This window comes from Budorcas taxicolor, chromosome 2, assembly GCF_023091745.1.
Source record: "Budorcas taxicolor isolate Tak-1 chromosome 2, Takin1.1, whole genome shotgun sequence".
NCBI lineage: Eukaryota > Metazoa > Chordata > Mammalia > Artiodactyla > Bovidae > Budorcas > Budorcas taxicolor.
Window position 1 is genome coordinate 40,491,945 of NC_068911.1, and position 27,034 is coordinate 40,518,978.

Here is a 27,034-nt window from a genome sequence, read left to right on the forward strand (position 1 = left end):
ATTTACCAAGTCCCCAGGAATCGCCACCTCCTGGGAGAGAGGTGGGAGGGGAACGTTCCCTGCTGTACAGGGGGTGGGGGGCGGGGAGGTGGGGGGAGGAAACCGAGGAGTGAAAGAACCAAATCGAACCTTTGTTCTCTCCGGGAGGGCGGAGGGGCTGGAGGCTCAGGTGGGCCCAAGAGACCGGGGCTCAGATGGAGGCGAGGGGGGAGGGGTCAGAGCCAACCCTATAGTCCATCTCGATCCCTTTACAGGGGAACAGGACAAAAGAGGGGGAACTGACTAGAGCCACCAGGGGTTAGGAGGTGGCTATGGAGGCTGCATAACAACCCCAAAGGCTGCGTCACCCATTTCCTGAGGCCCCGATATACAGGCAGAAAGCCCCCGGCTGCTGAACCAAGAGGAGCAGAGGAAATTGACATCCCAGTAATCATTCTCCTGAGCTCACACCCCCATTTTATAGGCAGGGAAGGAAGCTCAGAGAGTGAAGGAACTTGGCCAAGGGAACATGTGGGAAAGAGGACAGGCCTGGTGAGACCCCAGACCGACTTCAAAGCCACCGGCTCCATGCCCAGCATCACTGAACTTCCCGATAGGGAGCTGGGCCTCCTGGTGCGCCTTTCCCTGAAGGCAGTGCCATCTGTCCACAGCCAGGCCAAGCCTCCCTAAACCCATCCCCCTGCATCTGACTATGTGGGAAAGCCACCCTCCACCTGGGTTCACTTTCACCATGTCCACATTCCTACAGTGGGGCTTCCCAGGTGGCGCCAGTGGTAAAGAACTGCCTGACAATTCAGGAGACATAAAACACTCAGGTTCCATCTCTAGGCTGGGAATATCCCCTGGAGGAGGAAATGACAACCCACTCCAGTATTCTTGCCTGATGAATCTCATGGAGAGAGGAGCCTGGCGGGGCCCAGTTCGTGGGGTTGCAAAGAGGTGGACACGACTGAGTGACTTAATACGCAAGCATGTGTCCCTGTTGCAGAAGAGGCTGTGTTGGCTTGCCACTCACAGATCAGTGGACTCTGGGTTAGACCTGGTGTCAACCCCACCCACGTCTCGCTGGGCAAATTCACAACTGCCTAATCTCGGTGTCACCTGGCTATAAACCAGAGGGAGAAGCCTGCTCTGCTGAACTCTAGGGCCACTGGCCCAGGCCCCCTGTGCCCTGCATATCTTAGGATTTATTGGAGGTATTGACTGTGTGTGTGTGTGTATGTGTGAGCATAATGATAGTTTCACTTGTAAACCTGTGCCGACTCCATTGACTGGGTAACAATTAACTTCATTATCAGTCATACTTGTCAGCTTTCCACCAGCAGCAGTTATCCATCTGAAGCTCTGAGAATGTTGTCTTCTTTAGGAGCCCACGTTGTCTTGTCCTTGTTTGCTGTCTGAGTCGTGGCTCAGAGGGCAGGAGGGCCATAGGACACAAAGAGGGTAGAGGAAGCAGTGAGCTGGCAGCCATGGGGACTGGGCCGCCATTCAGCTCAGGGGAAAGTCAGTCTATTTTTCTCGTTCGTCACCGAGGCTTCCCTTGTGACTTAGCTGGTAAAGAATCCGCCTGCAATGCGGGAGACCTGGGTTGGGAAGATTCCATGGAGAAGGGAAAGGCTACCCACTCCAGTATTCTGGCCTGGAGAATTCCCTCGCAAAGAGTTCACAAATTCAACTCGCAAAGAGTCGGACACGACTGAGCAACTTTCACTCACTGAGAGCTTTATCAAGACACTAGGTCCTTTGGGTCCTGCTCAGGGACTCCAAGGGCACCCAAGGCTCAGGTTTAGCAAAGGACAGAGCCTAAAACATGGTTTAGGGAAACCATGGCAGGTGGGTCAGCCCCACAGCGGGAGGACGCTGCCTGTACAGATGAGGGTGGTCCCCAAGCCCTGGGAGAGATTGAGGGCAGGAGGAGAAGGGGACAACAGAGGATGAGATGGTTGGATGGCATCACCAACTCAATGGACATGAGTTTGAGCATAGTCTGGGAGATGATGAAGGACACAGAAGCCCTGCATGCTGCAATCCCCAGGGTCCCAAAGAGTCAGACACAACTTGTCAACTGAACAACAACCCAAGCTCAGGAGTGTCTCAAGATCCTTAATTACTTAATCCTTAAACATTCTGGAGTTAGGGTGGGCCCTGAATTCAATGGCAAGTGTTATAAGAGAAAAAAGATGGGGGGAGATATGAGATATCTTCAAGGGAGAAGGTCACGTGAAGATGGAGGCAGAGATTGGAGCAATGGAGTCACAAACCAAGGAACACCTGGAACTGCCAGAAGCGGCAAGGAAGAATCCTATCCTAGACCCTTGGCAGGACGTGTGGCCTGGGGACATCCTGATTTTGGACTTCTGGCTTCCAGAACCAGGAGAGAATAAACTCCTATTTTAAGTCACCCAGTTTGTGGTGGTTTGCTACAGCAGTCTCGGGAAACTCATCCACTTCCTTTCTTGCTCCTGGGTCCCAGGCTCTCAGAGGTCCCCTGAGGTCAAGTTGGCTTTCTGATACCACTCCTGATCTGCTGTAGAAGAGCCCACTGAGATAGGGCATCTGCCTGGTTACCTGAGCCCAAGCCACCTGAGTAACAAAGGGAACTTTATTCTGTGCTGTACACGCTGGGGAGAAGGGGGGCGGAAGGGGGTGGTAAGGATGGGGAGAGGACAGGGGCTTCCTCTCATGACTCACCCTGGGAGCTTTCCTATCCTGTTGGTGTGACTTCACAGCCCTTGCATGTGACACTCCTGTTCCAAGGCCCAGTATCGATTGTCCATCAGCACCACTGGTTTCCTGGTGCTCCCAGGCCCAAGGGACCCTAGGATCTATTTCAGCTGAAAGTTTGACTTCTTAAGACTTGGAAGGCATGTCTGAGTTTCCAAGAAGCCTTACAAACTTGAGCAGAGGACTTTAGTGATAGTATTCAAACCTTTTATTATACAAGAGAAAATGAGACATTTTGCATACACTAGTAAAAGTATTTCAAGTTCTTTGTTTTCATTTTCTCTAGCTGTGTGCTGTGGGCTCCTCAGCCCCACCCGCCCAGATCACCAGCCAGTTTATCAGTACAGGGTATTAGTTCCATTCGCAAATGACCAGGCCAGAGGCTTCTTGTAAGGCAGTAGGAAAAAATGGAAGAAATGGCTCCAATCTTTTCAGGCCTGATCTTTCCTTCTCCAACCTAAGCTGCTCCGGACACGCTCTCGCTGCTCCCTAGGCCGTGCTCCGACCAACGCCTTCTGAACCTGCCCGAGGGGAAGGCAGCGAGGGGCACAGTCCGGGGGTCCAAGCAGGGCTGCCTACTCACCAGCCCGCACTCCCTCCTGGGCGGGGAGGTCCGGGTCTTCAGCAGGGAGGCGACAGGAAGAAGTAGGACGGCGGGGGCGGCGGCGGCAGCGGCGGGGGTAAGGCGGGCAGTGGCCAGGAGTCTCGAGGCACGGGGGGCGCCAGCAGGTTGAAGGGCGAGGGCCGTGCAGGCAGCGGCGGCAGCGGCTGCGGGGGCGGCTCGGCGATGAGGGGCGGGCGGCCGCGCGCGCCCACAGGACCGGGAGTGGCGGCGGCCGCGGCCTCTGGCAGCGGCGGCAGTGGCAGGTGCGCGGGCAGGGGCGCGGGCGCGGGGAGCCGCGGCAGGTCCTGCAGGGCGAGCGCGGCGGCGGGTGGCGCGGGCACGCAGGCCTCAGGCGGCAGCTCTGGCAGCGCCACGTGGGCGCCTGGGCCCCAGGGAGCCGGCGGCGCGGGCCTCAGCGGGAGCGCAGGCAGCGGCGGCAGCTCGGCCAGGGCGAGCACCGAGGGCGGCGGCGGCGGCGCGGGGCTCAAACCCGGCGGGAGTCCCGGCAACGGCGGGTGCGGCAGGGACGGCGCCGGCGGCGGGGTCAGGGACAGCGACACGCGGGACCGGCCCTGCCGCGAGTGGACGCGGGCGCGGGCCAGCCGCGGATGCGAGCGGGAGCGGGGAAGTGGGGCAGCCAGCTTGGCCACAGCCGCGGCTCCAGGGCCCCTCGCGCGCAGCTCGCGGAGGCCTTGTCCCTCCAGCAGGTGGCCAAGCGTCTCTCTGAGAGGCCCAGCCAATCGGAGTCGTGCGCTGCCGCACTCCAGCCAATCAAAGGCCAGTGCGCTGGTGACCTACACATTTCTCCCGCCGGCAGTCAGGAGCTATCACTGACAGCCAATCAGAGACAGTAGCGCTCTCGGTCAAGTCCTTCTTCCTGCCCCTCCCTCAGCCCCAGCCAATCACAGTGCTCCGAGGTGCCACAGGCTCCATCCCCACTATCCCTGAGAACAGACACTGCTTGTTCAGTGGGCGCCCCCAACTGGCCTGAGCGTCCACTTAGCCTCTGCCTCCCCGCTTCGACGCCTCCACCCCGCTCTCCTCCCCCTATGACAGCCCTAGAAGAGAGCTTATGGATCGCCTCTTTTTGGGGGTTTGTCCTTAAGAGATGCTCTTTGTGAGTCAAGATCCATGCAAATTTCCATCCAGTGGTCTGTGCGTGTACATGTGTGTGCTAATCACTCAGTCGTGTCCGACTCTTTGCCACCCCATGGATTCTCCAGGCAAGAATATTGGAGTGAGTTCTCATTCTCTTCTCCAGGGGATCTTCCCGACCCAGGGGTCTAACCCGGGTCTGCTGCTACATTGCAGCAGATTCTTTACCGTTTGAGCCACCAGGGAAGCCCATGCTGCTGCTGCTGCTGCTGCTAAGTCGCTTCAGTCGTGTCTGACTCTGTGTGACCCCACAGACGGCAGCCCACTAGGCTCCCCGGTCCCTGGGATTCTCCAGGCAAGAATACTGGAGTGGGTTGCCATTTCCTTCTCCAATTCATGAAAGTGCAAAGTGAAAGGGAAGTCGCTCAGTCGTGTCCGACTCCTAGCGACCCCATGGACTGCAGCCTACCAGGCTCCTCCGTCCATGGGATTTTCCAGGCAAGAATACTGGAATGGGGTGCCATTGCCTTCTCCGAGGGAAGCCCATAGAAAAGATGAAAAGATACAAACTCAATAGCAAAGCTTGACATGTAGCATTTGCCGTAACGTTAAGAATGGTTATAAAAGACAAATGGGTGACAAAAGGAAAAATGGTCGATCTATTTAAAGTCGGAATATGAAGTTCAAGAGGCAGCCAGGAACCAGACTGGTGCTGGTGCTCAGTGTCTGACTCCTTGAAATCCGCAGGACTGTAGCCCATCAGGCTCCTCTGTCCATGGAATTTTCCAGGCAAGAATACTGGAATGGGCTGCTATTTCCATCTCCAGGTGATCTTCCCAATCGAGGGATCAAACCCACATCTCTTGTAACTCCTGCCTGGCAGGCCAATTCTTTACCACTGCACCACCTGGGAAGCCTGAAGTCAGAATATATAAATATTTATTAAAACAATATTAGGAAAAAAAAACCCCACAACAATCTTAGGGTCTTCCCTGGTGGTCCAGTGGTTATTTGCCTGTCGATGGAGGGGACTCTGGTTCGCTCCCTCAGGACACAACTCCTGAAGCCCACATCCTAGAGCCAGTGCTCCACAGTGAGAGAAAGCCGCCTCAACGAGAAACCGCACACCACAGCCAGAGAGGAGCCCCTGCTTGCCGCAAGTAGAGAAAGCCCATTTGCAACAAAGATGACCCAGCACAGCCAAAAATAAACAAATAAAACAACAATAAATTATTAGAACATGTCTAGGTTGATTAGAAAGGATAGCACCCACCGCCCTCTCTGAGACGGTGCTTAGTGGCCCCTCTACCCAGATGTTGCTCTTAATCCTGTTCTCTAGTAGAGATGATGTGGTTTGTTCCACATCTCAGGGCGGAGAAACACAAGATGATTTGTTTTTCCCTAATTTTAATTTATTTTTTATACCACTTCAGACTGTTGCTTGATGTAAGGTGACCCCAAAGTGACTTTTTAAAAATACTTTTATTTCTTTTTTGTTGCACTGGGTCTTTGTGGCTGTATGCAGTCTTTCTCTCATTGCACTAGAGTTGGGCTATTCTTCCTTGCGGTGCACAGGTTTCGAGCAGGCTTCAGTAGTCGTGGCGCGTGGGCTTTGTTGCTCTATGGTACGTGGAATATTCCTTGGCCAGGGATTGGACCCGTACCCCCTGCACTGGTGGTGGATTCTTATCCACTAAACTACTAGGAAAGTCCACAGGATGATATTTTAAGAATCAATGTGTGCTTAGTTGCTCAGTCACGTTCAATTCTTGCAACCCCATAGACTGTAGCCTGCTAGGCTCCTCTGTCCATGGGATTCTCCAGGCAAAAATACTGGAGTGGGTTGCCATTTCCTCCTCCAGGGGCTCTTCTTGACCCAGGGATCGAACCCAGGTCTCCTGCATAGCAGTCAGACTCTTTACCAACTGAGCTTCTTTGAGGGGAAGCCCAAAGAATCAATACTTTTATGAAAAAGCAAAAGCCTATGATGACTCTCAAATAGAACAAATTAATGAGATAGGCTAAGAGATATCAGGCTGGAATTCCAGTAATGTTTACACAACCTCCTCAAGGTTGTGCACACTGCAGTCAGGTTTTGGTCTAGATCTGTTATCTTAAATCACACCATAGAAAAACAATCTGAGTTCCTCCATGGGTGGCAAATCCCATCAACTCTATTCAGCTCAAATTCTTCAGTTAAGGTAAAACTTCACCAGATTGCAAGAGGTGTAGACTGGGGGAGGCATAGCTCAGAACAGAGACTCAAGGACACTGGTTCTGGGACCACCCAAGCCCCAGGTCAAAGTTCAGAAGAGCAGATCAATCCTCAATTGTGCAACCTCCATTCTGGACCCAGCCTAGGAGAATAAATTTGCTTCCACATTTCTGGGTGATTACATTTATAATCATGGGATGAGAAAAGGAAGCATTCAAGTAGCACTGATTATTGATACTGGATTAGTAACTAGCTTTTTAAAATGTTTGAAAGTGTTCAGTAATCTGAGATATTAAACATCTGACTGATTTCCAAGAACCCCTTAAGTGCTTCGGAAGAAAGTTGCTGGTTGGATTTGTACACACACACACCCCAACCCTGTTAAGAGATCAAGTAGATTATGTGCATAATTATTTGAAGTGTCTAAGGGAATTGAGTATCAGGCTTGTAAAGCATGCTAAATATTTAGGGAGAAGCTGATCTGACAAATTTATAATCTAACTGAGTATTAATCTAAGAATGTGAAAGTGAGTTTTACATCCAAATTATAAAATGAATCAATACAATGATATCTGGAAGCAAGTATAAAGGCTTAAGGAAAATTAAATTTTTAGTGGATCATTTTAGTAAGATAATTATCAATTAAAACACAAGTAATGTACTGGAGTGGATTGCCATTTCCTTCTCCAAGGGATCTTCCTGACCCAGGGATCGAACCCGGGTCTCCCGCATTGTAGCCAGACGCTTAACCGTCTGAGCCACCTGGGAAGCCCTATTGTATAATGGGGGCTTCCCAGGTGGCCCAGTGGGTAAAGAATCCACCTGCAACGCAGGAGATGCAGGTTTGATCCCTGGGTTGGGAAGATCCCCTGGAGGAGGGCATGAAAACCCACTCCAGTATTCTTGCCTGGAGAATCCCATGGACAGAGGAGCCTGGCCAGCTGCAGTTCATAGGGTTGCAAAGAGTCAGACACGACTGACTCTACTGAGCATGAACACAGTGTGTAATGCACAAGTCCCCTAACCTGGACACGGCTCCATCTCTACATTGTGACCACATGTTGTCCCTGAGAGCAGGCCCGAGTTTGTTCTGTGCTCATGTGGCTCCTATCTGGAGCACAGCCCCTGGCACACAGCTGTATTGATGTTTGTTGAAGGAATGAATAAGGTGCTGGGTGGAGGCTGCAGGCCCAGGCGGTCCCCCAGCCCAGCTGGTGATCCCCCCACACAGCACACAGAGGCAAACAGGGAAGCACACTGCCTTTATTGAGACTTCCAGCCTGCAGGAGACCCCAGGCCAGAGGCCAAGCCGGAGGGTCTGGCTGGCCTTGCCTGAAGACCACGCTTGCAGGCAGAGGCGCTCAGGACAGGCAGTGGGTGTGCTCGGGCGCTCAGCATTTCCCAAGAAGTCAGCGGCCTGGGCAGAGACAGAGCAGGGCCCAGCTGAGCTCTGGCCCCTGATCACCGCCTGGGGGACACGGGCTCTCTCTCTGATCTCTGGGGACAGCCACCCACCAGGCACCCACAGGTGGCCTGAGAGCCACTATCTGTTCCTCCCACAGGTCGGGGTTGCCTCCAGTGCAGCCTGGAGGGGTGATGACGGTGGCATGGGTGGCTGGGCACTGAGTTCCCTCTCACCTCCAAAGCCATTTCCCAGGGGGCCGTTGCTGCCTCTTTTCACCTCAGGGCCTCCTAAGGCACAGAGACAAGCCAGGGCACCCAGGTCAGCAGAGGACTTCGGAGTCCTTCTGCCCACCCCTAGCTTTACCCAAGGCCCTGGAAAACCCCTACTCACCCAAAGGCCCAGGGCCCAGCTCTGGCCTCAGCTGCCCATAGGGCCCTGGGGAGAGATGGAGGTGAGGATACTGAGTCCCTCATGCCCACCTTTACGCCCTCTGCTGGGAGTGCCCCTCCCTCTCTGCAGGGCAGTCAGGTAGGCCCAGAGCCCAGTTCCCTGCAGCCACCCCGCAACAGCACTCTTCCGCACACCCCATTACCTGGTTGGCTCCCGACTTCTGGGTATGTGCCTCCGACCCCATATCTAGGCTTCAAGGCAGCCCCCCAGGCCCGGAGGAAGGGCCAGGGAAAGCCCCTCGGGCCCGCAGCCTGACCTGAAGGAGGAGAGCTGCGTGGGACCCCTGCCCACTGGAGCTGGGTGTCCAGGATGCGCCAGTCCTTCCCGGTTCTCAAAGCCCCCTGCCCGCCTGGCCTGGTCCCCACCGCCCTTGCTAGGGCCCCCTCTGCCCTCTCAGTGTGTCTTTACCATTTCCTCCAGGGCCTGGAATGGCCACTTTGGGGGGCACGAGGGCGGCTCCCCCACACCCGTGAGAGAACCAGCCCTTTCCCCACCCCCTTGCACTCAGTCGCCTAGGTCCAACTCACCGTTCAGAAAGCCATTGGCCCCTGGGAACCCTGAGGACGAAAGACAAGGTCAGAAACACCACGAGCACCCGAGCCCAAAGCCCCCCACCCCACCCCCAGCCCCCCCAGGCACCTGGCTGTTGGCGGGCCTCAGGGAAGAACCCGGCTCCCAGACCACCATTGCCGTAGCCCAAACCTGCAGGAAAGCGGTGGGAGGGGGGCTGGATGGGGAGGGGCGGGGGCCGCAGGGGGTGGGGGCAGGGTGACCTGCTCTAGGAGAGACAGGGAGGGGCAGACAGACAAGCTGACTCTGAGGCAATCTAGAGAGGGCCTCCCACAATCCTGCCCCTGCAGGCAGCTAAGGGGGACAGCCCAGCTTCAGGAAGCCATGCCTCCCCCCACGCCGGGCACCTCCCTCCCCACCTGCTCTGTCAGTCACTCTACTCTGACCTGAGACGGGACCCACCGCACAGCCTCTGGCCATCTGTGTGGCCCAGCGCTTAGTACGCGAGAGCCTGGCGAGTACGGACAGAGACAGACACACAGACAAGCCATGCTAGCTGTGAGGCGGTGTGACTCATGCCCAACATGGGGGCCCAGGGGGCTCACCGACTTTCTGGGGCCTGAGGCCACCACCAAAGCCTGGGGGAGAGGAGGTTGGGTCAGAGATAACCTCGGCTTCCTGGGCTGGTGGAGGCAGGGGAGGGAAAGGGAGGGAGGGAAGGGGAAGCTCAGAAGGGCCTCCTCACCCAGTCCTGCTCCTGGTCCGTAGCCATTCGGGGACTGGTGCCCTGTGAGGGGAATGGAGGTGAGTGGGGAGGACCCCAGCTTGCCCTCCTCCTTGGGGCCCGCGTGTGGACCTTGGAGACTCTGAGGCAGAAGGGACTCTCCTCATCCCCAGGGAATGGAAATCAGAAGACATGAAGTAAGAAAGCAGCACGAGGGACCAAGGGTAGACTCAGAGAGGGACTTCCCAGCCTTAGATGCCTGAACACCTGAGGTGGCCAGGGAACAAGGGAGATGGAATGGCATAATCTGGCACAGACAGGGAGCAGAGAGACACACACCTGCTTCCTGAGGTTTTGGGCCCCACTGGAGGGCTGGAGTAGGCACTAGAAGGAAGACCAGGGGACAGGAGTGAGCCCATGGCGAGACGGGTGGGGAATGCCCCAGGAAGCCACGGGGGAAGGGCTGGGGCCTGGGGGTGCTGTCATACTGGCAGTCACATGGGGTCTCAAGGCCAGGGTTCAGGCTCTTCTTCACTGACTTGCTGGAGATCGGGCCTGGGGGCTTCTGAGTGGCCCAGCCAACCCCAGCCCCTCCTGGGACTAATTACCCACCACAGCCCCTCAGGCCCCCCAGTCAGCACTGACCTGGGAACTTGCCATCCTGCCCTGGGAGAGGTGGCTGGGATTTTAGGCCCCAGCCACCCCCTTTATCAGAAGGGATCCCTGGAGTGGGAGGGTTGGCAAGAACCCCACCACTACAGGGACCTTGATGGGGAGGAAGGGAGAGGGCAGTGACCCCAGGCTGGCGCCGGCTCCAGTCTTGCCCTCCTGGTCTCCACCTGGTCAAGCCATGGCCTGCAGTGGCTTTTAGGGCAGAAAAGGTGCTGCCAGGGGGACAGTAGCCATGTCAGAAAAAGCCCATCTCCCACGGGTCACAGTCTGCTCTGGGGACGAGAGGACTCAGCTGCCTGCTGTGGTTCCTACCGCTGCCCACCCCACCCCAGCATCCAGCAACATCCCCCCACTTCCCTCTGTTCCACCCCTGCCTCACCTGGCTGGGCCCCCAGCCCATTGCCGTTGCCATATCCTGGAGAGCAGAAAGGGATGTGAAGGGCACTGGGCGAGGGTGGGGGGGCGGGGTCTGAAAGGAGAGGCAGGAGGAGGTGCAGGACAGGGAGGGGAGGCTCACCTGGCTTCTGAGGTTTCAGACCTGTTCCAAGGCCTGCAAGGGAGACGGAGGGCACCTCAGGCCCAACCAGCCCTCCCAGCAGAAGGAGCGCTTCCCCTCACCCCAGGCTCCCAGCAGACTCACCTGGGAGGAGCTGCAGCCCGTGCCCCAGTGGCAGCATGTATCCTGGGAGGAAGCGTGGGCATGAGGGCAGGGGCCCGGGAGACTTCAGAGGGGGCAGAGGAGAGATGGATGGACTCACCTGGCTTCAGAGGGCTCGCGCTCCCTCCCAGGTCTGGGGGGAGACCAGCAGAGGCTGAGTGACCGTGGACCTCACCCCGCCCCACCTCTTCCCCAGGACCCAGCTCTTCACCCAGTGGGGTCCCCTCCCCACCCTCCAGAACTCCAGGCCTGCCCCTGCCCCACACCTGGCTGGGCCCCTTGGCCTGGGAAGGCTCCAGCTCCCAGTCCATTCCTGTAAACTGGAGAGACAGAGGCAGGGGTTACAAGGAAGAGCAAGGGTGGCAGGAGACGGTTTCTGGGGGTAGAGAGAAGGTGGGGGTCCAATCCTGACAGCAAGTCCAGGCTGCACCAGGGGACCCTGCAGTGTGACTCGAGTTGACAGCGTCACGGGCTCAGTCCCACAAGACGGCTCCCCCCACCCCGCCCCACATTTCTGCCACCAGTTTCCTGTCCAAGTTGTCACCTGTGCTTCTGACCAGCCGGCTGTAGATCAGAGATTCCCACGACCCCATCCTTGGGGAGGGGTTTGATTAATTTGTTAGAGCAGCTCACAGAACTCAGGGAAACATTTTACTTACCAGATAATCGATTTACTAGAAAAGCAGGGACTAGACATGTAGGCAGGCACTTAACTGCTCCCGTCCCCTCTGCGCACGCCACTCCCAACGCCTCCATGGGGTCATCTGCCCAGTGTTGTTATTTGCTCAGTCATAGCCAACTCTTTGCGACCCCATGGACTGTAGCCGCCAGGCTCCTCTGTCCAAGGGATTTCCCAGGCAAGAATACCGGAGTGGGTTGCCATTTCCTTCTCTAGGGAATCTTCTCCACCCAGGGCTCAAACCCATGTCTCCTGTGTCTCCTGCATTGGCAGGTGGGTTCTTTACCACTGCACCACCTGGGAAGCCCTATTTCCTCTTACAAATCACAGTATCACAGGGTAGGTAGAGAGAAAAGGAGGGTTTACCTGACTTCTGAGGCTTCATGGCCTCAGCAACTCCTGGAGAAGAAGGAGGTGGGAGCAGGTGAGGGACCATGACCTGCTCTGAGCCTCTCCCCCGCCATCTGCCCCCAGCACCCACTCTTGTACCTGGGCCATAGCCAACGGGAGCTGCAGGCCCTGTGGGGACCAGGGGGAGAGGCTGAGGTGCACAGGAGGCCAGAAGCTGGGCCCTCCCTTCCTCCCAGTGCAGGGATCAGAGAACTTGAAGCCTCCTCTGCTACATGGCCACCCTCTCCAAGGAGCCCAGGAGGGGTGTCTCAGAGCAGGGTCTAGGGCCTTGCCCCCTCCTCTCTCCTTCTCGCCCAGCCTCCAGCTTCTCCCAGCCCCTCAGTTCTGAGCTGGGGGGCTGGTGGGGACCCCATCACCTGTCCTGACCCTCAGAGGCCTGGAGGGAGGCAGGAGAGGATGCCCAGGCCGACCTCCACCCCAGAGCCCCCGAGTCTCACCCGGCTGGACGCCCAATCCGTTGCCGTTCCCAAATCCTGGGGGGAGGGGGGAGATGGAGGTGGGCATGTGAAAGGAGGCAGGGAAGCTCAGGGTTCTGGGTAGACAGGGAGAGGCAGCTAAGGCAGGCTCACCTGGCTTTTGGGGCTTCGTGCCGGCCGCCAGGCCTGGTGAGGAACACACAGTGAGTGCGGGCCCCCAGGCCCCCACTGCCTCCCTGGGCAGGCCCCCCCCCCACTACCTGCTCCATAGCTGTTTTCAGCCGCAGGGCCTGTGCAGGGCGGAGGGCAGTGATAAGACTAGTCGTGAGGCTGAGGCCAGCACGGGGGCCCCTCGGTATTGCTCCCTCTTCTCCCCAGGGTCCTTGGAGCCCCTGACACCCTCCACTTGTGAACAGGGGGAGAAGGCTGGAGGGACCAGGAGGGCCAGGACGACCTGCTCTCCTGACACCCGGGGTTTCCCACGCCCTTTAGGCCTGGGGAGGCAGGAGGGCTGACATGGACTCCTCTAGGCCTCCCTGGACCCCCAGGCCCCAACATTCAGTTTCCCGTAGCCCCCACCTCTCGTGTCCCTCCTCACCCCCACCCCCTGAGGCCCTGGGTCCAGCTGCCCTCACCTGGCCTGGCTCCCAGTCCGTTTCCATTACCATATCCTGGGGAGTGAAAAGTGAAAGCGGGCGGGCAGTGTTTGAAGGTAAACCCCTTCAAAGCAGGAGAGAGCCGAGGCAGGGGCGCCAGGGGGCCTCCCCCTCACCCAGCTTCCCTCTACTCAGAGCCCGCCCTCCGGGTCCTCTGCCCCGGGGAGGCCCACGCCCAGCCCATGCCCAGATCTTAGAGCGAGGAGGCAGGGGGTGGGGGGCTCTGATTCCGGGGGTCCATGGAGAGAGATGAGGCCAGGGTAGGACTCCCCTGGCTTCTGGGGTTTCATGTTCCCCACGAAGCCTGAAGGAGACGTGGGATTGGGTAAGGGGCCCAGAGCCCCCATCCTGGGCACCCGAGGGCCCCTCTGCTCCTACCTGCTCCGTATCCCTGAAGTGTTGCTGGGCCTGTGGGGAGAGGAACGGTGAGCTGGGCAGATTTGGGGTCCGGCTGAGGCAGAAGTCAAGCCAGAAGGCTGGAATCCTGGGGGTTTCCTCCCAGCACCCCTCAATCACTCCCCAGCCCTCATGAGGCCTGGAAAGGAGGCGGGAAAGGACACGGGCATGTGGAAGTCTTTCTCCAGACGCCACCACCCTCACCTGGCTGAGCTCCCAGTCCATTCCCGTCCCCAAATCCTGAGGGGACATATGGAGGTGGAGGTGAGGGGGGAAGGGGCCGCAAACTCTGGTGGGGGACAGAGACACAGCCGGGGCTGAGGCTCACCTGGCTTCTGAGTTTGCACACTCCCTCCAAAGCCTGGAGGAAAATGGGGAGCAGGTGACGGACCACCCCAGAGCTCCAGCACCCCGACACCGGCTTCTCCCAACCCTCCGTTACCTGCTCCGTAGCCATTCTGAGCCGGGGGGCCTATGGGGGAGGGAGGGGTGAGAAAGGAGTTTGGGGCCGTGGCTAAGATGGGGGGAAAGTATCAGTCGCTCAGTCGTGTTGGATTCTTTAGACCCCGTGGACTGTAGCCCACCAGGCTCCTCTGTCCATGGGGTTCTCCAGGCGAGAGTCCTGGAGTGGGTTGTCATTCCCTTCTCCAGGGGATCTTCCCAACCCAGGGATTGAACAAGGTCTCATGCACTGCAGGCTGATTCTTTATCATCTGAACCATCAGGCAAGCCGCAGTGGCCCCCTCCAGAGCCCAGGCAAAAGCAGGGTCCCAGAGGCTCTCCCCCAGCCCCTCTCATTCCCTCATCAATCCTGCCCCTCAAAGGCCTTGGGGGGTATGGGAGAGGAGGCCCAGATGTGGACCCCCCATCCCACCCCAGCTAGGCGGGTCCTAGTCCTGGAGTCCAACCTCCCTGTGGAGCCTGAAGGCCATCCTGCCTGCCTGGGGTCCCCCCACCCCCACCCACCAGGCAGGAAGGGGCCCTGACACCCCCTCATCAACCACACACTCTGCTCTCAGCACGGGCTCTTGCCGCCATGGCCTGCGGCCACTTCCAGAGCCTGTTCCCTCTCTGGTCCTCTCTCTGGGATGCCCCAGCTCCAGATTCCTCAGTGGGGCACGGTCTGCCTCTGGCCCCTCCTCCCAAGAATGTGCCCCCCACCACCTGGCTGCCGAATGAGTATTTGCTGTGGGACCCCAGACGGGACGGCGGGTCTCACCTGGCTTCTGAGGTTTCAGCCCTCCTGCTCTAAGGCCTGGGGCCGAGGAGACTGCCCAGTGAGTCCACCCGGATCCTGTCTTCCCTCAGAGCCGGGGCAGCCCCCTCCCCTTCATCCGCCACCCCCTGGGTGAGCCCTGTGGCCCTAGAGCTCCAGGCCTCACCTGGCTGGGCTCCATTCCTGGTCCCGAATCCTGGGGAGACAGCGAGAGGCCCGAGACTGAAGTGGGGACGGACAGACAGACAGTCCGACCGAGAGCCCAACAGGGCAGAGCAGGACTCACCTGGCTTTTGGGGTTTCCCGATCCCTCCAAAGCCTGAGGAGAAACCGGCGGGTGAGGGACCCTGGAGTGCCCCCTCCGGGCCTCCCCCCTCAACTTCTGCTGGTCCCCTCTCTACCTGGTCCAAAGCCATCTGGAGCTGCGAGACCTGGGTGGGGAGGGAACATAGGGAATCCAGACAATGCTGACATGGGGGTGAGCCCCAGCCTCCCGCTGCGCCTCACCTGGACCCCTGCCCTCTCCCCAATTCTTCTATCCAGCCTGGGTAGGTTCACAAAAGGGGTGGGGAGGTCACCTTGGGGACCTGTGCCAGGAAAAGGGCTGGGGAGACAGCGGCAGCTGAGACAGGAACCCCAGATCCAGCCTTCCTCCTCATTCTGGCCCCGAAGACTCCTGGGGTCTTATCCACACTGATCCCACTCTGATTGCTGCGCCCTCACCCCCACCCCCCTGCAATGCCAGCAGCCTCCTCCCCAAGTTCTCCTACTCCAGGTAGACCAGCTCTTTCACTCCCAGCTTAAAACCACAAAGGTGAGTCCCCCAGCTAGGTTCAGGTCCCCCCTGGCCTCCAGCCCTCTGGCTTTCCGCCCTTGGTGGGTTCTCCCCCAAGTCCTGACCTCAGTCCGCACGGGCACCCAGGGGTCCCGGCTTGGGCACTCGGCCCAGCGGGCCTGCAGCCCCAAGGCTGACCCGTGTGGGGTCTGCAGTGTGCAGTCAAGGCCGGGCTCAGATGGGCACTCGGGAAAGGTGGTGGAAGGAGTGAACCCCTAAGGGGCCCCTGTTAGGAGTCCAGAGTGGGGCACGGCGGTGACCCCTCCCTCCTCCAGCAGCCTGGGCCCTAGCCTCCCTCCCTGGGTGGGCCCCCAGGCCTCGCCAATACTTTCTGTGAGCCGTGGATGGGGCACCGGGGAGGACTTGGGGTGGGGACAAGGGCAGGGAGGGGCAGGGGCCAGTCTCTGTCTCACCTGGTTTCTGAGGTGTCAACGCCCCCTTGCAAGCCTCATGCCTGCGGACCCCTCCCAGCCTCTACTCCCCCATAAACCAGTTTTCTGCCCTCCTCAGCCCCTCCCCTCTCTCCTCCCCAGCACCCCAGTTTGGCCTGCAGCCCTCACCTGGCTGGGCTCCAGCTCCGGGGAAGGCCCCAGCTCCCAACCCATTCCCAGCGCTGAGTCCTGGGGAGATGGAGCAGGAGGGAGTAAGGGGGAGGGTCAACGGGGGGAGAGGGCAGGGAGCTAAGGACAGGGTGGGGCTCACCTGGCTTCTGAGGTTTCACGGCCCCTCCAATTCCTGAGAAAGAGACCGAGATGCGGTGGAGCTCCAGTGAACCCCAAGCCCAAGCCTGCTCGCTAGCTCCCCGCCCCCCATCATCCCCAACCCTGTCCCTGACGACTCTGAGCCATGGGGCCTGTGGGGAGAGGGAGGTGGGGTCTGGGCTGCCGGGGGTGTCCTCACCCCATGAGCGGGGCACTCCCACCACAGTTCTCAGAGAGTTATGCCCAGAGAGGGACTGGGGAGCCTGAACCCTCCCCAGGACCCCAGCCCCAGCCAGAGGAGTGGCAGCAGCGGCTGGATGAAGAGAGCGCAGGCCTCTCCCAGACCTCACCCCAGCCCCAGGGGAGAGACAGAGAGGCCGGCGCTGACCCAGCCGGCCCCTCTCCTAAGAGCGGGCTGAGTCCCTGAGAACCCCCTTGCCTGCCCCTCACTGCAGCCCTGCCCCCCTACACTCACCTGCTCCCGGAAAAGCCCCAGCGCCGATACCATTTCGAGCCCCGAATCCTGCGGACAGGAGATGAGGCCGTTAGTCACGGCTGGGCAGGTCGGGGCGCACAGACGGGCCGGGATGGGTGGCGGTAGAGCCGAGATGGGTGCGGGGCTCACTGGGCCGCGGAGGCTCCACGCCCCGCCCCCCCAGGCTACATCTTCGTCCCCCTGCACGACAGCACTCTCTCTCCGACGGTTCCTCGATTCCAGCTCCGCGCACTCCCTCCCCCATCCCTGGACCCCAAGTTGGTGCCCCAGGCGCCCTTACCTAGCTGGGCTCCCAGCCCCGGGAAGGCACCAGCTCCCAGCGCGTTTCCGTACCCTGGACACAGGAAGGGTGGAGGGGGCAGGGACAGGGGCAGGGGCCGGGGCCGGGGCCCGGGGCCGGGGCGGGAAGACGGAGAGGCGATCTGAGGGCCATCACACGGTCAGGGAGCGGGGCTCACCTGGCTGCTGGAGTTTCACGCCCCCTCCAAAGCCTGGGGCGTGAGGTAGTGGTTGAGGGGACCCAGGGACCCAGCCTCTTCCTGGGACTCCATGAAGGAGAGGTAAGGGGGCGCATTTGGGGTCCCAGCTGAAGGGGGGGGCGATTCCGTGTTCTCTGTTCCCCAAACTAGACCACAGGATCCTTTATGGACCAGCTCTGCCCTGAGGGAGCCAGGGAGAAGCCCCTCCCGGGGGTGACCCGCTGTACCCTTCACACCCCTCTCTGCTACCCATACCTGTGCTTCCCCCACCTCACCTGGCTGGGCAGCAGCGCCTGGGAGGGTCTCGACTCCCAGCCCGTTCCCGTTCCTAAACCCTGGAGAGACACCTGGGGAGACAGGGCAGGCGGGGTCAGGGAGAGTGAGGGTAAGGGGCACAGAGCCGGAGGGACAGGTAGGGTGAGGCTCACCCGGCTTCTGGGGCTTCGCGCCCCCTCCAATGCCTGAGAAGGAGACAGGGGTCAAGGGAGAGTCTCGGGACACCCCGTGTCCAGGCTGCCCCGAGACTCCTGGCCCCACCTCTACCTGCTCCGTAGCCATTCTGAGCTGGAGGGCCTGTGGGGAGAGTAAACCATGAACTGGGTAGGTTCAGGGAGAGGAAGCCACGAATTGGCTAGGTTTAGGGTGGGGGGCGCAGCGCCTTGGACCCCACCAGAAACAGAAAACCTGACAGACAGCTCCCTATCTGGCCCCCAGCCCCAGAATCATCCATCCTGCCCTCCCTTCTGAGGCCTGGGAGCCCAGTCCCCCTCCCCGCCCTCCACTCACCTGGCTGGGCTCCCAGCCCACGCCCATTCCCGAACCCTGGGGGAAGAGAGCGAGGTGAGGGGTGTGAGAGAAAGATGGGGAGGCAGAGAGAGAGCTGGGGCCTGGCCGGGGCCCACTTGGCTTCTGCCCACCCCTCAGCTATTCCGAGCCTGATGACTCAGCTCCAGTCATCCCTTCCAAGGAAAGGGGAAGGCGTGAGGGTGTGGGTTGGGGGCTGCCGGGAGCCCAGGCCCCTTCCTCCCTTCCTCTGCTCAGAGCTGCCTCGCTCTGAGCCCGCTCAGCGCCCCTGGAGCTGGCTTCTGCAGCAACCAGGGAACAAGCAGGAAGAGGAAAGAGCTGTACCCCCAGGCGGGTACTGGGTGACGTGACACCAGGATGGCCTTGGTGGACTCCTGAGGGACTCCTGGGGGGCGCGGGGCAGGAAGTGGTGAGAAGGAGGAAAGGACAAGGAAGACACTGCAGGAAGGGTGGCAGGTGGGTTTCTGGGGGGAGCAGCAGCACGGGGGTCCCCGAGTGTTTCTGAGATGGCTGCCTTCCCCCGGACCCAAATCCCGTTTCCCATGCCTCACCTGCTCCTAGACCACTAGGGGGACCGGAGCCTATGGGGGAAACGGGAAGGTGAGCGGGGGTGGGGCAGGAGGGGCCAGGAGCTAGGGTGCCCACTGGGAGGACAGAGGGACCCCCCGCCCGCCCCTCCACCAGCTGTACCTGATCGATAGCCATTGGAGCCTCCTAAGCCTGCGGGGTCGGGAAGAGGGGGGACTTAGGGGGCAGCAAGGAGCTGAGTCTGCATGCTCCCTGCAAAGCGAGAAGGTGCACCCTCCCCCCACCCCACCCCCTGGGCCTCAGGCTCCCCAGGGGTCACCGCAGGGTGAGCAGACTGGCGGCAGGGGGAGTGGAAGGGTCCCCGGTGAGGAGGGAGGGGTCTGGGCCAGACCCTTGGGGGTGGATCCCCAGGATCCGCTTCCAGGGGTGGCTGCACCCCTCACCTCTGTCCTTACTTGAGCAGCCGCTGGAATCCCATCCTCCTTGTCCCCCCAGTCCCCCAGTCTGGCTCTCCTGCAGTTCAGCTGTGTCAGCTCTAAGGAGGGAGCCCTCTCCCAGCTGTAGGAGCCCCCAGGTCCCCGCCCAGCTCACCTCCCTCCTCTTCCCACCTCCAGGCCTTTGCCTCACCTCACTGCTGGTGGCAGGCAAGGTCCTTTCCCTTTCCCCGTTGCAACCTGCCCCTCCCAGGCCCTTCCTCCTCTGGCTTCTTTTCCTCACGCTGAGTTGAGGTTCTGCCCCCTCTCAATCCCCCTCCAAGGGTGCGGGGTGTCTGTGTTCCTCACACTTGAGCTGACATGAACAAGGCCACATGCCTCGTGTTCTCCGGGGCCCCCAGATCTGGATCCCAGAGAGCCCCCAGACCCCTGAGAGAGAAAGACCAGACCCTCTTCCTTGAGCCCAGAGCCTGGAGGGTCCACTTACCTTTTCCCAGGCCCAGAGATGATGGAGGGAGCCCTAGGGGAGCAAGCCGGGTGCCAACTCAGGGCAGGGACCCCGGGGACAGAGAAGGGGCAGGTCCCAGGCATCCATCCCCCAGCCTCCCCAAACCCTGCCCTGTCCCAGACTTCACAGGCCCTCACCTCCCTCTCTGGGGCCCAGTGCTTCCCCGACACCCCCAGACTGGCCGGCAGCCCCACCGCTGGTGCTCACCGCCTTGCAGGCTTTCAGAGGTCAGGCCGAGCAGGAGTAGGGCTGTGGGGAAGGCCCAAGCACTCATGATGCCGGCAGAGTGGGAGGGTACCACCCTGTGGGCCTTTAAACACCCCTGCTGGGTGGGGGCCAGGGTCTCTGCTGGGCTGGCAGACCCCAGGGGGCCAGCCCCTACCTCCCACTGCTGCAGGAGATCAGCCCCAGCCTCCTCCCTGCCCCAGTCCTCATCCATCACGGGTGCTGACAGACGGGACAGGCCCCCACCTAGCCCCTCCAAGGTTCCTCCACCCCTGTCAGGGGCTGGGACCCTGGCGTCAGGCCCTCAGGCTCAGCTGCTCCCCCGCCAGTTGGCGAGGGGCAGGTGGGCACCCCAGGCCCAGCCCAAACACAGCTGGGGGTGAGAGGGGAGCCAAGCCCAGAAACATGGGTGTGGCTGGCAGGGGATCCTCTGAATGAGTTAGTGTGTTACAGGAAGGAGGCAGTGTTACAGGGGCAAGTGGCCCAGGAACAGGGTAGCACGTCAGGACCTCATCACTATCGCACAAGCGGACGTGTGCGTGACGAGTCCACTCCTAATCCTGGGGACGGCAGCGACCATACCAGGAGACGCTGGCCCTCTGCCCCCAGCTGAGCCCGGGTCGGCATGCGTGGGCCAGAGCCTCCCTTCCACGAGGGATGGTGACACACAGGGATGGCTGACACGCACTCAGCCCAGTTTACACTGTCTCTCGAAGGCTCAGCGGGGGCCCATCCGCTGCACAAGACACCCTCCACCCCGGCTTCACCTCCCTCTCCTGCTCTGCTCCATCAGCACTGACTCTAACTTTAGGGACAGAATCGGGGAGGGGAGCTGCTTAAGCTGCAGTGGGGGGCAGAGGTGCAAGCAGGTTGTCTCGTGGTGGATGAGCCTGGAGCTGGGGCCCGGGGAGGGGGCTTGTGGAGAACTGAGTCCTGGAGGCCAGGATTGGCAGGCCTGAGACATGCCAGGCATGGGGGGTCTAGACCCCAGCTCCCCCTCCTCCTGTGGGCCCCCACTGGGCTGGAGGGGGACAGCAGTGACTCAAGGTCCCTGGACCTTAGTCCTGAAGCCTCCACTCTCTGTCTGCTGGCCTGGCCCCTGCCTAGCCAGCCACCCCTGGCATCTCAAGCTGAGGAGTCCAGAGTCAAGCCGGCTACACTAGACAGCCTGGCAGGGTGGGGTGTGGAGCGGGGCTACAGTGAGGAGTGGGCCACGGTCGGGGGTGGGGGGCTTCTCCCAGGTCCTCCTCACTGGTGATGCTCCCAGCACTGCCCCCTCTGCCTCCCCCACACAACCTGCACCCTTGCTGCTCACTCTGCCCACACACGAGGGCTGGCACCCCTGAGGCACGCACACATGAGTGCACACCTGATGTGACCACGCCGGTGACACCCACCTCCCCCCCACAGACCCCCCCTGTGAACACGATCCCCTCAGCCAGGCTCCCCAGCCCAGCACCCCACAGGCCCACTCCAGCCCCGCCGGGAGGCAGGTGTCCGTGACCTGGAGTCCTGGAGGCTGGGAGGGCTCAGGGTTGGCCCCTGGCCCCAACCACTCCCGAGAGCCCAGGGCAGCTGTGGCAGTCTACTCCCCTGCCAGGCCACCTGCTCGGCCCATAGCAGCAGGCACCAGCTCCCTGGCCTGCTCATGGAGGGCACCTAAGTGACCTGTGATCAGCAGCCTGGGTGCTGGGTTCAGATTCAGACCAGGTTCACATACCAGCTCCTTCTGGCTGGGGAGCTTGAGCAGAAATCCCACTTCCCTGTGTCTGTTTACTCTCCTCTAAAAAGAGGGAGCTACTTCTTACCCCATTTTACAGATGGGGAAACAGAGGCAGAGAAGAGAAGGGACTGGGCCCAGATCATACAGCCAAGCTTGGGGGCTGGGGTTTGAAGGCAGGCAGCCCACAGGCCTCCACCTTCTGCTCACCCACACATGCCTGAGCAGCAGACCCTCTTACCCCAGTCGTCACATTGCTGTCAACCCACCTTGTGCCAGTCTGGGCCCAAGGCCTCTGCCTCAGACCCGGGAGAGCTGAGGGCCCCCTGCACAGATCCAGACACAAGGCCCACCCTGCTGGGCGCCAGGGAAGCTTGGCCCAGGAGGAGGCGGGCAGGGAGACCAGGAGAGGCCCCGTGGGAGGTACGGGCTAGGTGCCCGCTTGGCCATTGCCAGAGGGAAAGCCAGGGCCCGCCACCACTGCCAGGCTGCCTGGGTGCTGGCGTGTGCCTGCGGAAAACGCCAAACAGTCTGGGGCCTGGGGCCAACCGACTCCGCTCGGGATCAGGGCCTGGCCTAGCTGGGAACCCTGGCCCCGGCAATGCCACTACCAACCCCGCCCCCGGCACAGCTCAGCCAGGCCCCAGAGCTCAGCCCCACCCTGGGAAGGGCAGCCTGAGAGCACGTGGACCACTCAGGGGTCACGAGAGCCCCTGGCAGAGCCAGGGTCTGGGCTCCCCTTTGTTCCCAGAAGTGGGGGACACACACGGCCCAGCCTCTGAATAGAGGAGCAGCTTTGAGGGGCCAGAGCTGGGAGCCCAGGGCAGGGTGACAGCTGGGGTGTAGGAAGTGTGTCACCTAAAATGGCATGGCCTGGGTCAAGAGGCTCCCACCAGCTGCTCGAAGCAGCACCGCCTGCCTGGTGGGAATCTGGGGGAGGCCAGTCAAAGGAGAGGCCAGGAGCCTGCGGGTCAGACATCTGAACATGCAGCTATGCTAAAAGCCCCTCAGGTCACCCGGTGGCAGCTCTTTAGCCCAGATCCCTGCCTCTGCCGCCTCTGGGACTTCTCTGTCAGCCCCAGACACTCGCACTGTGCAAAGCTGACTTCTATTAACTCCTCCTCACACCTGTCGGATTATTAAAAAAAAACCAAAGAATCTTATGCCAGGGATAAGATTCTTATTCCCTGGTGGTCCAATGGTTACGTTCTTTCACTGCTTTGGGACAGGGTTCCTGGTCAGGAAACCAAGATCCCACAAGCTGGGCAGCACAACTGTCCAAAAGACAAACAAGTAAACAAACAAAGCCATAGGCCAGGGTGAAGTATAGTGTATATACAGAAGCGTGCACAAGACAGAAATGACCTTTATGACACGAACCTGCAAAGCACCTACGCGGCTGGCACAGAGGTCAAGCTGAGGTCAAGAAATAGAACACAGGAGACTCCCCAGGAGAGCTCATCACAGTCTCCTCTTGCTGTTAGGGTAGCCATGTTTGCACCTGTGGTCATCTTTTCCTTGCCTTTCTAAAGCCACGTTAATCCAATTTTGTGGCCCCTTCCGGGGTGAGTGGTGAATGCGGCTTCTCAGCGGGTCAGAGGTGCTGTTTCCGAGACAGGTCACAAGGGGGCGCACGGTTCAAGCCGGCTCTTGCCTGGACTTGCCGGGACCCACGCCTGGGCGGGGCTTGGGGGGCTTCCTCCGGGACAGAGCCCCGGCTAAGGGCTTTGGTCTCAAACCTTGAGACCCCCAGGTGGGAGCGGAGGTCCTGGGTCCAGCTCTCCTCCTGGGTCCTCCTTTTGAGCTAGGCAGCTGCTTTGAAAACTACAAAATACTGTGGTGGCGCTACTGGTAAAGAACCCCCTGCCAACCCAGGAGACGTGGGTCCGGGAAGATCCCCTGGAGGAGGGCATGTCAACCCACTCGAGTATTCTTGCCTGGAGAATCCCATGGACAGAGGAGCCCGGTGGGTTTCCGTCCATGGGATCACAGAGTTGGACACAGCTAAAGTGACTTAGCACACAGACACATGAGGGACTGTTAACTGTTATCATTAAAGAGTGAGTGAGTTCCTGCTGTGTGCTTGACTGTCCTTTTCTCACACGCATTTTCTCTTTCAGTGTTCATACACCCCATGGAAGTAGGAACTATGATTTTCCCTAAAATGGGGAAAATATGGAAATATGGAAACAGGCCCAGAGACATGAAGCAACTTACCCACAACTGCACAGCTTCGGTGGGGGGCAGAGCCCTAAATTCCCTGACTCCACGGCCTGTGCTATCGTACTTAACCTTATATTCTAGCCCTTCCACACTTCCACGGAAAGCACGTTTTGAACTTAAAAAAAGTATGTTTAAGTCATTGTGAACGAGACTTTTCAGAATGAGGAAAAGGAACCGAGTCCAGGACTCCCAGAGGTGGGGCTGGCAGAGGGGGTGGCAGCAGGAGAGGGAGGAGCCTGCCAGCTCCCTGGGTCTCCTGGGGACACGCCTGGGCTCTTGAGCAGGGACTTGGCCTGAGGGACAGGGGCGTGACTGCCAGATATGCTAATGCAAAGGAAGGGCACAGGGAAGGGAGCTGCAGCTGGCTGAGGCTCTGCGTCTTGGGCCCAACCCAGGACGCCAGGCCTCCAGTCCCAGTCTATGGCTTGGAGAGCGTTCCCTGAACGTGGACACACCACAGCAATCAGGCAGCCCTGCAGTCCATGACCTTTCAGAGACGTGGGGACTTGATCCACAAAGGAACTAAACAAGGTGGGAAATGAAATCTGACTGAAGAAGGAAACAGATCAGGCTCTATCTTGAAAGCAGGACTCCATATTGGGCCGGACGGTGGACTTTGAGTTATATGCCCAGTATCTATGGAAATGACATACCAACTGGAAAACTAGGCCCCCAGAAGGATGAGACTCAGGGCTCTCCATCGCTTAAAAGAATACCCTAATTATCTGTGTAACTGAATAGAATCATACATTCTATTATGCTTGTTGGGATATGACCACAGGCCTATTGATAACTGTCCACTGTTAACCACGTAGGCTTAAGGCATATGATCACGGGTTAACTTTGATTATATCTTTCTTTTTCCTTTGTTCAGACTAGTTTCAGGGAACCTTATACACTTAGGGTATATAAGGTTTTCACAAAAACTGGTCGGGGTCCTTGGCTAAGAGGAGACTCTGCCTTGGACACGCTGGTGTAATAAACTGCACTCCACTATCTGCATTGTCCTTCTGAGTGAGTTTGTTCCCCGGAATGTGTGGCTACAACATTTGGTGCATTGGCCAGGAAACTCCTCACTTTGAGGAGACAAGTCCCATTTGGGACTACTCCGAGGCCTTACAGGTTGAATCTTCTAGAGGGGGGAAGGTGCCTTGTCCTTCAGGAAGGATTCTGCTTCTCAACACCCAGACCTTTCATGTTAGCAGGTAGTGGACGGCAGCAGGGGAACTGAGCCCTCAGGTGAGGAGGAACCCACCCAGCAGGGTGGAAGAGGGGGCCTGATCACCCCCCTGGGAGGGACTGGAAGGGGCACAGACCCACAGGAGCCTGGAATAGGCAGGTGGCAGCGATTGCTTGGTACACAGGTCCACGAGCGTGTTAGGGCTTAGGAAGGAAATTTGTGAAGGTCATTCGGAGGTGTGTCCACGCCGTCTTGGGGAAAATTATTACCAAGCAATCACCAGGGGATTTTTAGGAGAAGAAACTTGATCCTTCTGTGCTTGTATTCTACCCTCCCGTAGGAGGTATCCCGTCTGCTGTGAAATTTTTGACCCCCTCAAAATTGTCAGGCTAGAAGGAGGGGGATACATAAGCGAGTATGAATTGGCTTTTCCAGAGTGGGATATTTAACTCATCTGTGTTTTCAGACACACCTGATCAAGCCCACCAAGGCAGAACAGACATTAAGGGAGAAACAGTCTTGGACCACGTGGTGTTCTGGTTCGGCCGTGCTGGCTGGCAGGTGAAGACATGCCGATCCCCCTTCTCTCTCTGGGCTCTGGCAGGATTTGGACAAGGATGACCTGCCCTGCCCCCATACTGGATGATGATGTGCCCGCCTCCCAGTGCTCCACCAGGACCCGAGGCCACCTTAATGCCCGATCCAGGGCCAGGTGAAGTTCCTGCAGCAGCCACTGCTCCTCCGCCAGCTCTCTCGGAGGTCATAGAGCCACCACCTGGGCAGGCTCCGATCCTGGTAGCAGAAGCCTCTGGCCAGCACTTCCAGGATCCGGCTCCAGCTGAACCGCCTAAGCTATACCCGCCTCTCCCGGTGAGTACTGACAGGAAGGGAAAAGGACACGCCAGAATCAAACAGAGGCTGTGCTCCACTAAGGAGCCAGAGGAAAGGGCCCCACTACAAATGCCCCTCAGAGAGTTACAGCAGCCTCTGGTTCAGGGGACAGACGGCCACTACCGTCAGCCCCCCGTGGCCTATTATTACCAGTTTAGGCTAATGGAGACTATTTTTCGAACCCACTGCCCTACATGGGATGACATAATCCAACTTCTAGTCTCTCTCCTCATCACTGAGGACAGACATAGGATCCTAACTGAGGCCAGAAAGTGGTTAACAGAAATGGCACCTGAGGGTACTGCAAACCCGCAGCGGTGAGAGGCCCAATTGAGACTGTAACACAGAGGAAGGGAGGGGCCACCTGGAGAGATATCGGGCGGCTATTTTACAAGGCCTTAAGGCAGGGCCCCCAAACCTATGAGTATGGCAAAACCCTCTGAAGTGATTCAAAGAGGGAAAGAATCACCCTCTGAGTTCTATGAAAGACTGTGCGAGGCCTGTATACTTTATATGCCAATAGATCCAGAGGCTACTGGGTCTCAGATGGTGATAAATGCAGACTTTGTGTCTCAAGCCTACCCCAAAAATGTCAGATGAGGGGATACCAAGTGACTCATGAATTTTTATACATCCCTGAATGCCCAGTACCTTTGTTGGGAAGAGACTTGCTGTCTAAATTGGGGGCACAAGTGACTTCCCCCCAACAAAAGACCCACTCTTCGAGTGGGCTCAACCACCTATTTACTCTTCCTCTCGGTAACCCCTCAAGATGAATGGAGGTTGCATGATCTCCTAGAAGGGAAACCGGATGGGCTAAACAGTGGAGAAAGAGAACTCAACATATTCCCTGAGGTCTGGGCAAAAGACAACCCCCCACCGCCACCCCCACCCCCACCCCCCACCCCCCCGCCAGGCTTGCAAAACAAGTCCTGGTGGTAACAGAACTCAAATCCAATACAATTACGTCAGCACCTGCCTTGGGCCTGCCAGACTTTGCTAAGCTGTTTACTCTTTACGTGACTGAAAAGGACAAGGTGGCTATGGGAGTGTTGTCCTAGACTGTGGGGACATGGGACAGGCCTGTGGCTTATCTCCTGTTGCCACTGGGTGGCCAGGATGCTTACAGGCAGTAGCTGTGGTTGCCTTACTAGTCCGGGAGGCAACCAAGCTTACTTT

General features: G+C 59.0%; 1 protein-coding gene across 1 annotated transcript; it reads right to left on the minus strand.

The window, feature by feature from the left end:
• Positions 1–3,345: 3,345 nt before the first annotated feature.
• On the minus strand, positions 3,346–19,890 carry GREP1 (glycine rich extracellular protein 1). Its single transcript, XM_052652391.1, has 35 exons — positions 19,824–19,890; positions 19,596–19,628; positions 18,837–18,866; positions 18,129–18,164; positions 17,886–17,915; positions 17,771–17,803; positions 17,618–17,689; positions 17,144–17,197; positions 16,843–16,890; positions 16,369–16,401; positions 16,227–16,286; positions 15,339–15,418; positions 15,118–15,262; positions 14,998–15,027; positions 14,058–14,087; positions 13,944–13,976; positions 13,820–13,855; positions 13,362–13,523; positions 12,717–12,749; positions 12,585–12,620; positions 12,226–12,255; positions 12,103–12,135; positions 11,158–11,190; positions 11,040–11,081; positions 10,917–10,949; positions 10,779–10,814; positions 10,373–10,492; positions 9,749–9,790; positions 9,609–9,641; positions 9,133–9,195; positions 9,021–9,050; positions 8,636–8,749; positions 8,277–8,330; positions 8,165–8,223; positions 3,346–4,122 (listed from the first exon to the last, which is right to left on the minus strand). Exons 1-35 carry the CDS (start codon positions 19,888–19,890, stop codon positions 3,346–3,348), a joined length of 2,580 nt encoding a protein of 859 aa, XP_052508351.1.
• Positions 19,891–27,034: the final 7,144 nt, after the last annotated feature.